The following is a 16,220-nucleotide window of genomic DNA, read 5'->3' on the forward strand; positions in this document are numbered from 1 at the left end:
AGCTGGGACTTGCTTCTTCAAATTCGTAACTCCAAGTCATAAGAAGCCAATGAAATTAGTCGTAATCCACAGAGTATAACGACGACCCCGCCAACAGCTGAAAATAAAATTCTTATTCATCAATTTAAACTAACTTTATAACAAATATCTTATCGATATTTTATTTAAAAAGAAAAAGCAAATTTTGTAAAATTTTTCCATGGGAGATAGAGAGTAACACGTATATCCGTACCTTCTCAGCATGTAATTGTTGTATGGTCGTGTTAAGATCATTACTAGCCCAACGCCGTTGATTCGATGTCTCTCCATACCAGACGTTTACTCTCGGAGGCGTGCTTGATTCTCCTGTAGTGAAAATCTTGAATTTGGGACAACCAATCACAGATAGATCTTGCAAAGATGGGAATTTGAAGGTGTAATTGGCAGAGCAGAAACTTGTGAGGCTGTCTAAATCACGCAGTTCCAACCTCTTCAATTTGCGGGAAACAATCTCTTCTTTTTCAACCCCGTCTTTGTCATTTATTACCACCTCTGTCATTGCTCTGCATCCGTATACACAAAGTGATACGAGTCGCACTAGAGTTTTTGCTGTGGAGGATGTTACTAAGTGTATCAATTTCTTGCAATCGAAAGCTACAAGTTTTGTTAGGTTCCCAAAAGATACCGATGATGATTGCAATAGAATTAACAGACTTTGACAATGATATACTCTTAGAATTTCAAGATACTGAAAAATGGGGCCAAGTTTGGAGTCTTGTTTGCACAGCTGCTTCAGATGATAGTGCCGGTACAGCTCTAATTCTTTTATCATTGCCAACTTCCCCACATGTTTCTCTAAGCATCCTTCCATCGAAAATACCTCTTCGTGGAATGAAAAATAACACAGTACGAGCATTTCGAGATTGTGAAATCTCTCCAGTACATTCCAGATTGGAAAACAAGCTGAGTCATCTCCAACAATCTCTAGTTGTTTGAGACTGCCAAAAAGGTGTTGTGGGAAATCGGCCTGCAAAATCATCTTCACGTATTTTCCGCATAGTGATAGTTCCGTCAAGTTGGGTAAGATCTGATCATCATCAATCATAATAACTAATAAGGTCAATTGATGTTCTCTCAAATGATTTTGAGTAATCCAATCAGACGCAGTGAGTTTATAGTATTTGTTTTATATTATATTTTAAAAAAAATTGAATTATTGATAAAATTTATTAAATGATTTTTTATATGTTAATTTTAGAGGTAAAAAAGAAATTAGGGAAAAAAGGTTGATTTATACTGACTCGAAATTATTTTATTGCACAATAATAAATTACTAATTTATTTTGTAAGTTCTTCTATATGGAAAGACTCAAGATTCTTTTACAAATGCTATACCTAAAAAAGTTTATATAATTATTAATCTACCACATTGATCCCTTAATCTAGACTAGCAAAGATTATTGTATAATAAAAGTTTTTAATTTATTAAGCATTAATTTATCGATACTTTGTCATATTTTTCAAAGTTAAAAATAAGCTATAGATAAAAAATCTAGAAAATGGCTTCATACCTTTTCCAGCGGCAATAAGGGCTGTTGTGCAGGAATACCAAGTTGATCATTCCCATTATTCTGCGATAAATCTGCAGCGAATATCTTTAATTTGTCACAACGATACACTAAAAGAATTTCTAGGGCGGGCCATTCCGAAGTATGCATTCCAGGGTACAAACATCTAAGTTTTGGTAGATCATGGAGTATCAAAGTGGTGAGCTGTGGAAAGACAAAATAAGGGATCACTTGATCTGCTCTGTTTTCAGAAATGACCTCCTGTAAATCCTCACAAGAGCGTATTTCTAGGCGTTGGAGCTGCTTAAGGCTTCCGATCATGGACGCTGAAAATATTTATTTTAATTTGTGACAACCCCACACAATCAATCGTGTTAAACTTTGAAAGTGAGGAAACACGGCCGCTGGAATTTGATTGTAGTGCCAAATCTTGTCGACATTAATTTCAGATATCTCCAAAGCCTCCAAGTTAGGCAACGCAACCTAAAAAGATAAGAATTTCTTGTTGAAAATTTCTCTTTGATTACAAATTAATGCAAGTCAGAATCAATTTCCAACTGACAGCTGAGTATGCATTCTAATTCATACTACCTGTTAAGAGCTCAATTAGTGAGTGCGTGAGATTATTTTTTTCCCCATTGTTTTCATTTTCTTTCAATTCTCTAAATGATTTAATTATTTTCCACGTTTGACATAAGAGAACGCATGATAGAATAAACTCTGTTATATATATATATGAATAAAATGTTAGCCTACGCACCTTCTCATTGAAAAGCAAAGTTGAAATATCCAAAGTGATTTCGCTGGAGCAATACATAGTCGTCGATTCCTCTTGCGACACTTGTCTGTTCGGTGATGCTGAAGGAGTCTCCACCTCACGGCAAAAACTTGTAACCTCTGGAAGATTCCCCAGACTCAAAGATCTTAATTGAGCAAACTCTATCTTCTCAATTGCATTATCAACTTCTTCCCCAACTGCAAAAATCTCTTTCATCTTGCTGCAATTAATAACTGCAATCCTCTCAAGTCTTGGAAGGCATTTTGTAGTAGAGAGCCAAAAGATATTACTCAACTTATTACAACTATAAGCTTCTATGGTTTTGAGTTTGTTGAAAGACTCTACTTTGAGCCGATCAATACATATCCTCTCCATGTTGATCAAATTGTGAAGGGCCAGTGACTCCAAAAGAGGAAAGGCATCACAAGCGACCATCTCCCTTGAATCGACGATACAAAAGAAGTCAGGATTATTTTGAATGCAGAGGACCTTCAATTGTGAAAAGCCCTCCGTGTCCAAATTGAAAAGAACATTCTCGATGCCTTGCAGCTTGTCCAACCGTAAGTATTCAACGTTATTGATGCCCTGCAATTTCATGGAGCAAATGTCCATAAAATCAAGCTTGAGCTCCAATTCTCTTGAAATCTTGCGATCACTGTTGATCGAAAAGCGCGGCCGACTTTTAAACCAATGTTGTCCAACACTCATGGGATGCATGAATAACCCATTTCCAATAGATATTTTGAACCTTTCGAGCTTTCTGGCCAAAAAACCTTCTGGTAAAATATTGTCACTTTTAACGTCAATTTCTAGAGAGGTTAGCCGAGGTAAATGCATCAATTCGTCAAGGCTAGCATTACTTCTTTTGCTGTTGGCTCTTTCAACCTCCCATTCAATGAAGCAATTACCCATATACAATTCTTCTAATCGGATTAAGCTTGATATGACATTTGGGGCAATAACTTTCAGACGGAAACAGTCTGTTAAATCTAACAGCCTTAGCTTAGTCAGTTGACCCAGTGCTTTAGGCAACTCTACAATATCAGATTGCAAAAAGCTAAGGATTTCTAGATTTTCCAACTTTCCAATAATGGCTATGTCTATGCCTCCGAAAATGCTTTGATTAAGACAAAGTGTCTGAAGATTTACTAGAAGACCAATTGAAGATGGCAATGACAATAACCGCATTCTAGTCAAATCCAAAACCCGAAGCTTTTTCGTCCTTTTGAATAAGTTCTCAGGAATATTAGGCACAGCAAAAGAGTTCTTGGGAGACATGACTAGAAGTTCAAGTTGTAGAGATTCGGACCCTTCAGGAATGTCATTAACAATACTATCTTTAAAAGAAATTGCAAAATATTTTTTAATTCATCTGCATTTGGCCATTTCCAATCATCCTCATTTCTCACCACAAATGCATTCATGTCACGAAATGCAATTGAAATGGCAACATCGTGAACAACATCGTGCATAGAAATGTATTTACTGCCACCATCCTCAAGCAACAAACAAGAGTCTCTTAGTTGACTGACCCATGCATCTAATTTGTTATGTGCATCTTCTAGCTTATGGACACTTTTAAATACACCCAAGCCCATGCTGTATTTGAACAAATCCATAATTGGTGCTGGCGTAATAAGACTACACAGTAAAAAAGTTTTCTTGAGTTGCTCACCTCTTAAGTACTTGTAACTCAGCTCAATTGTTGAGTATGCCTCTGCTCGTACTCCTTCGTCGAAGCTTGCCTCTGAAGGCGTTTGGAGTTCTTGCAAGGCATTCTTCCACACAGGCAGCTCTTTTTTTCTCAGTGCCTTTGCTACTGTGGTTAGGGCAATAGGCAAACCTCCGCATGCCTTGGCTACACTGGTTGCTGTAGATTTTAACTAACGATTTTCAACATAATCACCAGCCATTATCTTGAACAATCTCCAGGCTTCTTGTTCATTTAAAATGCCAATCGAGAAGTTTTTTTCAGATCCCATCCTTAACAGCACATCAAGATCTCTTGTTGTGAATAATAATTTACATCCTCTGTGCTCAACTCCAAAAGGAATGCCAATAGTCCCCAAATCAAGAGGTTTCCAGATGTTATCGAGAATCACAAGGATCTTCTTCTCATTCTTCAATCTTTCATATAGTCTACTAGCTCTTCTAGACTCAGCTTCCTCGGACAACTCTAGGCCTAACGTTTCCGCAATTTCCTCTTGGATCTTTCTTATGTCTGGACATTGGGTAACCTCCGAAAAAACCACCATATCGTAAAGCTTGTCTTCAATGGCTCGCCTTGCAAACTCCTTCACCAGTGTCGTCTTTCCAATGCCGCCCATGCCGTAGACCCCAATGATGCTGACATCAACATCGATCAATGCATTTTGTATGGCCTTCAAAGTAGAAAGTCTTGAATCGAAGGCTTCGTAGCCTTTGTGAGACTTGAGCCATATATCCTCCGGAATGGTACGGTAGGAAATTCCATCAACAAATCTCCCAGCTTCTTCTCGGAGTTTAACAATGGCCTTCACCTTTGTTTCTGCTTTCTTGCTAAGCTGATAGCGGGTCTTCAAATTAGGACACAAGCCCATGAGACATCGTTTATTTGTTGTCTTCTCATCATCAATGAATTTGGCTGCCTGCTCAATGATGATGTTCGCACTAACCAGCCACTTCTCAACCTTCTCTTCAATATTTTCCCCTTTTCTTTCAGCCTCAGAAACCCTGTGCTGAATGCTTCTCCTTTCATCCTTGAGCTTGTCTATTTCTGCCTTGAGTTTCTCAACGTTGGCTTTATAGTTACGCAAATAACCAAGTCGGCGTTCTGTTGGAGGAGCCAAGCATTTCACAAATTCTAAAACACTAGTAACAATGCTTTCCACCATCCTGGATCCCTTTTCTTTTTTTCGAAGTTTCTGACAAGAAAATAAACAATGAGCGAAACACAGAGAGAGTGAGGAGAAAAAGAAAAAGAAACGCAAAGATGGACAGTTTATCTGGTTGTGGAAGCGGAGAAATGAAAGAAATCGTAATAGCTGTTATGGATATGCTGAGAAGATGGAAACAAGGAAAAGGTTTCTAGTTCAACAACTGGATTGCGAGCGGAGAGACTAATTAACAAAGACTGGAGATTACAACAAAGCAGATGCCAAGAGAAAAGTTGATCCAGTGAAATTCAAGAGAGTTGACAGCAAAAGGGAGCAAAGATTAATAACAAAACAGCAGTGACTACAATGAACAAAAGCATATGCGTTTCTTGATTGAGAATGAGTGCAAAGAATGATCCTTAATCAATAAAATATCTGACAATATCTTCACCGAAAGTTTGAGACATGTGATCCTTATTCCACTGCGTCAATTACACTCCAGACCAATGCTGCCGTCATTATCGAACGGTCGATATCCAACACTTGCACGAAGATTCCAAGAAGTTGCGTGGCTGCCGACTTTTAGATGCAAAGCCTCATTGTGTCGATGTTACACAAAAGAGAGCAGTCCGGGTAATTGCCAAAACTTAGAACTAAACAGTAGCTTAGTCAGAAAATCAAACGCCAGTACCGGTAAAATGACCGATAAAAATATAAAGAAATAAAAATTTTAAAGTTTTACTTCATTGCTTTTTTAATCTTATTACTATTTCTCCTTGCACTTCTAAAGAAACCAAAGCTTTAAAAGAAATCAGCCAAATCAAGAAGATTGAAAAGTAAATCTATGGTTTTAGATTTTTATTTTATTTTTTTAGATAATAGATATTGTTGAGTAATGAAAAGTACCAGCTCCGCTATCCCCTCTTTCCTCACCCTGGGGCGAATTTCCCCATATGAATGGCACGAGCAGATTCCTGGTAATACATCCTGTACAAGGCATATGCCGACTAGAAACGAATACCGACCAGATGTACATACCGACCAAGTACTCATTATTCAAAGAAAGAGGACACGATCTCACAAACTCACGACAATTTTGTCATGCCCCAAACTGTTGGGGAGAACATGACGCCCCACGTTTACCCACGATTCGGTGGTTGGAAACCCATGAAGGTCCGTCATCACCCGAAAATGAGGGGCATGAATAATACTCAGAAAACATGGGATGATTGCCTATAAAAGGCCAAGAAATCGATGAAAAAGGGGAGACAAAAATTGAGAGTAAAGGGGAAACTCTGTCAAATTATAATCAGAAATTCATATATCAAAATCCTTGATACATTTGGTATTGAGAATATTGCAACTAATATGTACAACACAAATCATTCACTTTTCTCGTAAACACCTTGTACTAAATTAAGTATTGAAGGGTTTATGCCCGAAAAACCACTGGCGTCTCTGATTTGTTTCTGTGAACGCAGGCCTGGAAGGAAGAAGACGGGTGATTTGGGTCCCAGAAGCTCGGGAAATTGCTGAAGCTGATGGATCGCAGCCTCCGTTCCTTTGTCGATACAAGCGTTGGTGAACCAATCTAGTCGGTCCAAAGGCGACCAGATTTTAGCATCAACATATATTATTTTGATGAATTTTTTAATATGAGAATAATGTTAGGAATTCCAATAGTAAAATTCTAATTGAGACCCAATTGTTATGTGTTATTTTTTTATTGAATAATGAATTTCACAACTAATAAAATTTATATTTCCATCATCTAATAAATGACTACCATATCAGTTGGGACTCAATTATTAGGATCCTTAACATTGCTCTTAGTATTAAATTGGACATCTTAGCTAAATCAGATTAAAAATCAAATTAGATTTTAGGCTTTTATTCAACATCTCTTTTTTTTTTTTGGTCTATTGGAAGTGAACGAAATAAAAATACAACAGGGTCAACGACTGGGCAATTGGTAGTCAAGTAGAAGCAAATCAAGGCTAAATGGGAAAGAGAAACGATGTTTGTGCAAAACAAGGAGAAAATCCATGTAACAGAAGAGAATCAAAGTGCTTTTGAGATCAAAAATTGAAACAAGAAAAAGGTCGCTTGATCCAATGAAAATGCAAAGAGTTGATGGCAAAAGGGAACAAAGTTAAATACGAAAACAGCTAGCGCTAGCAGCGACCACAATAAACAGAAAATTTGAGATGGATTTACAATATTTCTGCCTTTCTTTATGCTTTAACAAATATTGCTCTATCAAAAAAAATATTGAACATTTTTATTATTGGAGTCACAAAAGACCTACACAATATAGCAAGTGACTAGGAATAAATAAGAATATATAACTCTCTCTCTAATTCTCACTCTGGCTTTTAATTGTCACTCAAAACCCAGAATTCATCCTTAAAGTGTAGGCAAATCAGAGATGACATCGTTTGGTTGTCATACGTGCCTTTTAGTTTTCGGATGACATGGCGTACACTTCTTCTGTAAACCCAACACGACATGTCGTACTCTTTTGTTTTGAGATCCTATTTCAAACTTTTCATGCTATGAATGAAAGATAAACTCCAATCATCAAAATATTTAGTGTTTGTTTGGTAATGTAATGTCATTGTTGTTGTGAATTGAAATTATTTCTGTAAAATAAAAGGATTTGGGTCATTGTTTGTTATTTTCTGACAATATTTATTAAATATTAAAAAATAAATTTATATTTATTAGTTATTAAAAATAAATAAACAAACAAAAATAAAAGGAAAAGTTTATACATTACGTAAAATAATGACAATATCAATATTTCGCACTCTATAATTGAGTGATGTGTTGTCCAACTAGCATACTTTGGTCCCAAACGGAGACTTAAATATCAAAGTCCAAAGTTATTGTGATGATGACTTATAATCGCCAAACTTGACATACGGGTAATCATGCATTATAAGGTGCTGATTTCTTCCGATCGGAACCTTATTTTTCATTTACAAATAAATAAATGATGTGACTTCACGGTTGGCGGGGTCCTTTGTGTCATTTGGGCATTTCACTAAATGATTGATTGTAGCAGGAAGATTCTTGGAAGTTGCCATTTGCCAATGCTACTAACATTTTCAAACTTGGAAACCCCTTCAATCAATCTTATAGTGTTAGGCTCTGGTAGCTTGGTTTGATTATGACATATGATTATTTGATAATAAAACTAGAGGATGTATTAATATAAATCTTGTTTATTGGTGTTGAAATTAATTATCTCATTGATAATAGTATAAAAAGTTAATTACTAAGAAACACAAAGCAGTAGTTAATTGGTGTCATATTATTGAGATTCTAGGATATAATTTTATATCATAACTTTGTAAGTGTATAATTACTCATTAAATTAACAAAATTATTTAAAAATATTTAGTTGGAAAAAATAAATTATAGCCTTTTTATTTCAAATAATCTATAAGTTAACTCAAAACATAATCAAGCTGAGAATTAAAATAATGCTACTGTATGAGAGGATTTTTATTTTTTCCCAAAGTTTCACTAGGAAATTATTGATATATAGCTTTATTCGGATCATCTCAGTTCAAACCACAAATAATTGAAAGACTAAACTAAATAGACCAGCCAACAACCTTGTACAAGAGAGTTCAAAAATTAAGGTCATGGTATTGAGGTGTTCTTTCTTGAAAAGTACAGCATAGTAATAAAATAAAAACTATTAGTCTTTGGTAAGATATAATTTTTAAATAATAATTTTCACAAAAATACAAAAATATTTATAAAGTACTTCTATAGTGAGGAGACCCTCACTTTGTTAAAGTGAAAATATCAATAATAAACAAAAGAAATATATTTTAGCACATTAAAAACTGTATTTTTTTTATCTATTGGCGTATTAAAATATGTGTTATTTAGTTTGTTAATGATATCACCACTTTGTTAAAATGAGGATGTCCGTCTCTAGAGAATCATTATATATATATATATATATATATATATATGTATGTATATATATAAAGTGTTTCTCTCCAAGGCCTAGACTTTATTAAAATTTAAGAAAGCAAATATATTTTATATGGTATAATAGTGTAATAACATCACACTATTATATCATATAGAGTAATAGTTTTTCGAACTTTAATAAAGCTTAAGATTATAGAATGAATGATTTATACACATTATAATTGTTTTTAATCATAAAGTGGAGGATAAAATTAATATATTTTTTAAATTATAATAAATATTTATCAAATAATTTAACATTGTAGTATCTCCTAATTAGTATAGTAAATACGACCTAGGAGGTACATTAAAGTAGTTGTTAATAATAAATGATATATGCAGCTCCAATCATCATTGTACGATGAGTAATTATATATGAATCTTCACTTATAGGTGAAAGCACTTTGTCAGACATCAAATCTCTGCAAAAGATACCCGTCTTTATTCGCTCATTATCCACACACACACATATTTAATCTCACCTTTTTTTTTCCAATCAAACCGAACAGAAAAAGAAAAAAAATAATTTTTCTTTTAAAAAAAATGTAAATTGAGGTTATGTGATTGTAAAGGCTGATGTTACAATACCTGCATGTATCAGATACATGCAGGTTTTATGGCCGTTGGATTCATTGTATTGAATCCAACGGCCATAAATGAATTTAAACAATAAATAATTAAAAAAATAAAAAAAACTTGAAACCTATAGAATCGGTCTCAACACACACCAAACCCCCTCAACACACATCAAACCCAGGCAAATATATTTGTTGGGAAAAAAAACAAACAAAAGGCTCTCACCTCACGCGGGAAATCAATTTGTTCTTCCCTCCATCCTCACTCACGGCTCACGACTCCTGATAACTCTATGAAATGAGAGTTATCATAGCACTTTTAGACTTAAATTAATATTACTTAGAGAGTAAATGATGTGATTCTATTGCATTTTTGTTACATTTTGCATAAATATTCATTTGAGTTTAGTCTTAATGAGTTTTGCTTGATTTAAAGTAATTTGTGCTCAAATTGTGTACATAATTGTAGGTTTCCAGAAGCTTATAATTCATGGAAGGAATGCTATGCAATAGGCTTGCAAAATAAAATCCACTGGAAAAATAAATTTATCCACCTTCACCAACACATCTTCAATCTTCCCTTCTGGATATGCATGAGATCTGTCAGCAAGTTGTAAAGTCACTGTTGTTGGTCTACATTCACCAACTCCCAATTGCTTAAACACTGATAAAGGCATGAGATTGATGCTAGCCCCTAAATCACAAAGTGCTTTGCCACTGTATTCAGTGCCTATGGAGCATGGAATTGTGAAGCTTCCTAGATCCTTCATCTTCTGTGGTATCTTACTCTGAAGCATTCGGCTGCACTCTTGTGTTAAAGCAACTGTCTCAAATTCTCCAAGTCTTCTTTTCTTTGACAAGATATCCTTAAAAATTTTTGCATAATTTGGCATTTGCTCTAGAGCTTCCACAAAAGGGATATTGATATGTAGCTGTTTCAGCACCCCCAAAATTTTGCTGAACTGCTTGTCTTATTGTTGCTTCTGAAATCTTTGAGGGAATGGTGGTGGGTGTCTAAACTGCTGTGCTGCAGCAGGTTGTACAGACTGCTTCTCTTTTGCTCTACTCAGGTCTGTTACTATTGGTGTTGTAGCTTCCTTACCACCAGATGCTGGATCATAACTTTCTGTAAATGTTGTAGCAGAGCTGTGTTGATTTGCATTCCGAAAAGTGGAAGACTGTGACTCATTCTCTACTTGAGTGTCTTCTTGGCCTTTGTTGGACTCAATTTTTCTTTTTGGTACACCAACGGGACTATGAACATCTTTTCCAGATCTCAAGTTAATTACTTTGCAGTGCTCTTTCCCTTCTCTTCTTGGGTCCTCTGTATTAATGGGTAAACTACCGTGAGGTCTGTTGCTTACTGCTGTAGCAAGCTGTCCAATTTGATTTTCCAAGTTTTTCAAAGATGCAGCATGACTTTGGACAACCACTTCATTTTTCACAATATAATCCTTAATCAAACCTTCAAGGGAGCTAAGTTGATCATTGTTGATACTTCTTTGCTCTTGATTTTACTGATAAAATCCAGGTGGTTGAGCAAGTCTGTTATGTCCACTGGGTGCTGCAGTAGTCTGGTTCTGATAACTCCATGAAAAGTTCGGGTGCTGTCTCCATCCAGGGTTGTAAGTGTTTGAATATGGATTGTCCTGGTTCTGTCTATTAAAGCTGCCCATATAGTTAACCAAAGCTGGATTACCAGGACAATTGTCAAATAAATGCCCTTCTCCACAATAAACGCAAGACATATCAGAAATTTGGTTAACAGTTGCTGGAGCAGTAGTCATAGCCTTTACCATCCTTGTTAATGAAGTTACTTGGGCTGACAATGTTCTCAAGGCATCTACGTTATGAACTCCTGCAGTTCCTCTTGCTGCAGCTTGTTTGGTTGATGGCCACTGATAATTGTTGTTAGCAATCCTCTCTAAAATTTCATAAGCCTCATTGTAAGACTTAGATAACAAAGCCCCATTTGCTGAAGCGTCCACCATCAATCTAGTGCTTGGGTTGAGACCATTATAGAAAGTTTCCAACTGTATGCATCAAGGAATACCATGATGAGGACATCTCCTAAGTAACTCCTTAAATCTTTCCCATGCATCACCAAGCTCTCATCTTCAAGTTGATGGAAAGATGTGATCTCGTTCCTCAACTTTGCATTCTTGGTTGGCGGGAAGTATTTCAACAAAAATTTGTCAGCCAAGTCACTTCATGTAGTGATAGAATCTGGTGGTAGAGAATTCAACCATGCTCTTGCTCGATCTCTCAAAGAAAACGGGAAAAGTCCGAGTCTCAATGCTTCCTGCGATGCTCCAGCAATCTTGAAAGCATCACTTACTTCCAAAAATAACTTAAGGTGTAAATGAGGATCTTCGGATGGCAAACCATTAAATTGCCCCACTGTTTAAAGCATCTGAAACATCACGAGTTTGAGTTCAAAATTGTCAGCTTGAACGTCGGGTCTAACTATTCCTGGATGTATGGCTTGAGGAGTCAACACTGCGTAATCTCAAATGGCTCTATCTCTATCGTTCACCATGTGAATAATGTCGTTGTTCCCTGGTGGATAAATTTATTTTTCCAGTGGATTTTATTATGCTAGACTTTGAGGCAGACAAAGAAGTGCCAATCATTCTAGGGAGACCTTTCTTAGCTACGGGAAAGACTTTAATTGATGTTCAAAAAGGAGAATTAACCATGAGGGTGAATAACCAGCAAGTTACATTCAATGTGCTGGATGCCATGAAGAGTCCCGATGAGATTGAAGATTTTAATTTTATCAGTGCTGTGGACTTTGTTGTAACTGAGAGATTACACAGTTGCTGCTGTAAGGAAGAAATCAATGCTGTAACAATTGAAGGACTTGATGATGAAGATCATGGAGCAGCTAACATAGCATGGTTAAGGAAGAAGCAACCATTCAGAATTGACGAGCAAATCCAGCAAAGGGAACTCACTCCAGAACAACAAGAATTCAAGGTTAATGGGCCAAGAGTAAAGCACTATATGGGAGATGGTGTGAATAGCCTAAAGAGGGATCGGTTCTTGAAAGATCTAGGTTGAGGAAACAAGAAAGGTCAGGCTGAAGGACCTAAAATCAAGCGCTAATTGGGAGGCAACCCAATAAGGGAAGTTGTTTCAAGTTTTTATGGCATTGAATTTAGCTTTTAAATTATTTAATTTGTCTTTTTGTTATTTTAAGTGTGCATCTAATTTTTTATGTCTTTATGTTACATTGTAGCAAGTACAAAAAAAAATGTGGGCAAAAAGAGCAGGAGGGAATTGCTGCAGCATCACTTACAGCATGACATATAACAGAAGATTCTCAAACAATAGAGACATTTCTTGCTTTTGCAGCAGCAAATGGATTGATCATATTTTATGATAAGGAGCGTTTGAGAAGTGGATCAAAGAAGAAGTGACCCTTTACAGCCTGTGCTACAGCAGTGCTTCCAGCAACAGGGCAGTGCCCCTAACCGCTAGTTTATTTTACTTCTTGCTGTAAAACTTTTCTTTCATTTAGTTTTAATTTTCTAATTCATTTTGCATGTCATTTTATTTAGTGTATGCATGTCTGGTTTATGTGGTTTTGTTTTGTGTGCTTGTGAGGACACAGCACCACTCAAGTTTGGGGGGGTTGTGTTTATGAGTGCATGTGTTTATGCTTGTGTTGTGTGAAGCTCTGTTATCTAATATTTGTGTATGGATTTGAAAACCTAATGAAGATAAATTGAGTGTTATTCAGTATTTATGAGAAAGCCAAGTAGAGATAGTTATAGATGGAGGTTGAACTTCAGTCCCGACACTTAGACTTTGGTTGAGTTTTATGAGAATGTTGTAGCAGAGCCATGAAAACCAAAAAAAGAGTAGAAAATATCTCAAGTTTGGGGAAAACTTTTTGTTGGACTGTGCTTGTTATGAAATAAATTCTGCTCCAATGGTTTAAGTTGCTGAGTAACCAGGGTTGAGTATGCACCCCATATGCAAACTTGAGTCCAAAGGCAACACGAGCTACGAGCAGTGCTGCAGCAATTATAAAAAAAAGAGAAATGATGATAAAGTGGTCCGCTACCTAGAATACTGAGTAACCTGGTCTGTTCATGAGCCCCATGTTCAGCCTTGAGTCAAAGGCGTCCAAAGGTATGACCTAGATATAACATCCTGAATGCGTTGCTGTAGCAACTCTGACATGTACTTTGAATGAGTAATTGGGTGTCGTCATTACAAGTGATAGGCATTCACATGAAAGCTCAATGTTGCATTGAAGGGTTTAACTGAAAAAAAAATTATTATTGTTGTAGCACAGTTTGAATATAATTGTGAGTTCTGATCCCCCATATGTGAATATATTTGTGTTCTACCTCTGAATTGTATACAAAGTTTGTGCAATGCTGTAGCACCTCTGGAATTTGATCAAAGTGGAACATACACACTTTGGACAGAATGAACCCTAAGTCTAGAACTGAACTACTATGGCTATTTTGTATGATTAAGAGTGTGATCTGAGGGTGGAAGAATCCTTGCAAATTTGATGACAGAGCTAAGTTATTTGTTGCATGATTGTGTGATTGAAGTGTGAATGTTGTTGTCATTACTTGAGGACAAGTAATGGTTTAAGTTTGGGGGTGTAATAACTCTATGAAATGAGAGTTATCATAGCACTTTTAGACTTAAATTAATATTACTTAGAGAGTAAATGATGTGATTCTATTGCATTTTTGTTACATTTTGCATAAATATTCATTTTAGTTTAGTCTTAATGAGTTTTGCTTGATTTAAAGTAATTTGTGCTCAAATTGTGTGCATAATTGTAGGTTTCCAGAAGCTTATAATTCATGGAAGGAATGTTATGCAATAAGCTTACAAAAATGAGGAAGAACATGGCTATAAAAGAATTGAAACAAATCTGGAACAGTTCAGTTGCTGTAGCCATTGCTGTAGAAATCTTGGAACAACGACAGAAAAAATTCCGTGCGGGATACTTGCAGAATTGCGATCTGCAGTTTCCTAATCTGACTTATGCGCGACAAAGGCTTCCGTTTACCCTAATTTTCAACTATAAAAGAAGCACACATCATAAGGAAAAGGGAGAGCCGTCACCCAAGGAGAAAAACACAAAGAAACATAAGAAATACAAGATTCAAGAGAGAGATTAAGGGCTGCACAAGAGGAGAATTTGCAGAAATCAATTGGGAGCTCAATCCTTCTTATTCTTCTCTTGTTTTCTCGTTTTCTATTTATTTATGGGGATGTGTTTCATGGCTGAAACTTTGTTCTTTATTTTTCTTTTGCAAACCACGAACTAAATTTATTTGTGGTTGAGTGATAAACAATCTTGATGGTTTATTGACTGAATTTATGTGTTGCTACATGTTTGCTGTAGCAGTTTGTTTTGATAGTATATATTTTTATTCATTATTTTGGTTGATCACCCATTTAATGATACAAGTTAGGAGAGAGCCGTAAAAGGGCCTATCTTAGTGGAGCATATCATAACAATACTTGATCTTAAATTGAGTTTCCCGGATTGAGTTTTACTTGAGTCCCAAAAAGGCCATGCTTGATTTAAGATTAGTGATGAACTAGACATAAGGATTCACCTTGTAGGGTAAATAGAACCTAAGCATGTAATGCTATATCTTATGTTGGCATAGCAACTGATCACTGTTAGGTTGCATATAGATATAAGATATCCAACATGCGACGGTTGAGGATATATAAGGATTCTGCCCAGTGCTGTAGCAAATACTATAGCAACCGAGCCAACCATTAGAAAATAGTCAAGACCATTAGGAGAGTTTATTCACTCAACTACTATATACTCCCATTAGTTTTATCCTTGAGCTTGACGTAATAGTTTACTTTATTGCATTTATTTATTGCGTTTTTATTTTAATTAGTACATTAGTTTCATTAATTGTTTATTTTATTTTAGCACAAAATCTGCACTGTTAAGATTGTTGTAGCAAATCTAATAACATCAATCCCTGTGGAGACGATCTTGAATACTCATCACTTTATTACTTGTTGTGTACACTTGCACATTGACACCAATAGCATTAGTATTTATACACCAACAACTCCTTCTCCCTCTCCCTCTTCACTCACCCTCACGGCTCCCTCTCTCTCTCCCTCTCCCTCTTCACTCACCCTCACGGCTCCCTCTCTCTCTCCCTCTCCCTCTTCACTCATCCTCACGGCTCCCTCTCCCTCTCCCTCTCCCTCTCCCTCATCATTCACTCTCTCGCCTGCAGTCCCTCACGAGACGCCTCATCAGGGCCACCAACGACGGCGCTATCCGGCGAAGACACGCGGAGGTTGATCTCTATTGCCGGCAAGGATTTGCAGTTACAGATTCACAACCCACTCAGTTCCCGTCAGCCCATTCTGAGTCGTTGTCAGGCCATATCTGCAGTCCACCTACGGTAATGAGACATGGGTATCATGGGTTTTGTTTGGTATCATTATATTT

At 36.3% G+C, this 16,220-nt stretch overlaps 2 protein-coding genes and 1 non-coding gene across 3 annotated transcripts; 1 reads left to right on the forward strand and 2 right to left on the reverse strand.

The window, feature by feature from the left end:
- Window positions 1–275: 275 nt before the first annotated feature.
- On the reverse strand, window positions 276–5,198 carry LOC18040194. The gene is made up of 6 exons (XM_024183644.1): window positions 4,352–5,198; window positions 4,001–4,195; window positions 2,308–3,662; window positions 1,551–1,634; window positions 468–1,066; window positions 276–345 (listed from the first exon to the last, which is right to left on the reverse strand). Exons 1-6 carry the CDS (start codon window positions 5,196–5,198, stop codon window positions 276–278), a joined length of 3,150 nt encoding a protein of 1,049 aa, XP_024039412.1.
- Window positions 5,199–10,021: 4,823 nt separating this feature from the next.
- On the reverse strand, window positions 10,022–10,641 carry LOC112098042. The gene is made up of 2 exons (XM_024183645.1): window positions 10,303–10,641; window positions 10,022–10,039 (listed from the first exon to the last, which is right to left on the reverse strand). The coding sequence occupies exons 1-2, from the start codon at window positions 10,639–10,641 to the stop codon at window positions 10,022–10,024; spliced, it is 357 nt and encodes a 118-aa protein (XP_024039413.1).
- A 1,156-nt stretch (window positions 10,642–11,797) lies between these two features.
- Window positions 11,798–11,903, forward strand: LOC112098758. The gene has a single exon (XR_002905866.1). It is a non-coding gene; the product is annotated as a small nucleolar RNA R71 (small nucleolar RNA).
- The last annotated feature ends 4,317 nt before the right edge of the window (window positions 11,904–16,220 follow it).

This window comes from Citrus clementina, unplaced genomic scaffold (genome assembly GCF_000493195.1).
Source record: "Citrus clementina cultivar Clemenules unplaced genomic scaffold, Citrus_clementina_v1.0 scaffold_5, whole genome shotgun sequence".
In the NCBI taxonomy this organism is placed as follows: Eukaryota; Viridiplantae; Streptophyta; class Magnoliopsida; order Sapindales; family Rutaceae; genus Citrus; species Citrus x clementina.

Coding starts and splice junctions, on each gene's coding strand:
- LOC18040194 (XM_024183644.1), bottom strand. CDS start 5,198: ATGGTGGAAAGCATTGTTACTAGTGTTTTAGAATTTGTGAAATGCTTG. Junction 4,196..4,351: donor TGGAGTTGAGCACAGAGGAT/GTAAATTATTAT, acceptor TAAAATCTACAG/CAACCAGTGTAGCCAAGGCA. Junction 3,663..4,000: donor GAGTTACAAGTACTTAAGAG/GTGAGCAACTCA, acceptor TTTCTTTTAAAG/ATAGTATTGTTAATGACATT.
- LOC112098042 (XM_024183645.1), bottom strand. CDS start 10,641: ATGCCAAATTATGCAAAAATTTTTAAGGATATCTTGTCAAAGAAAAGA.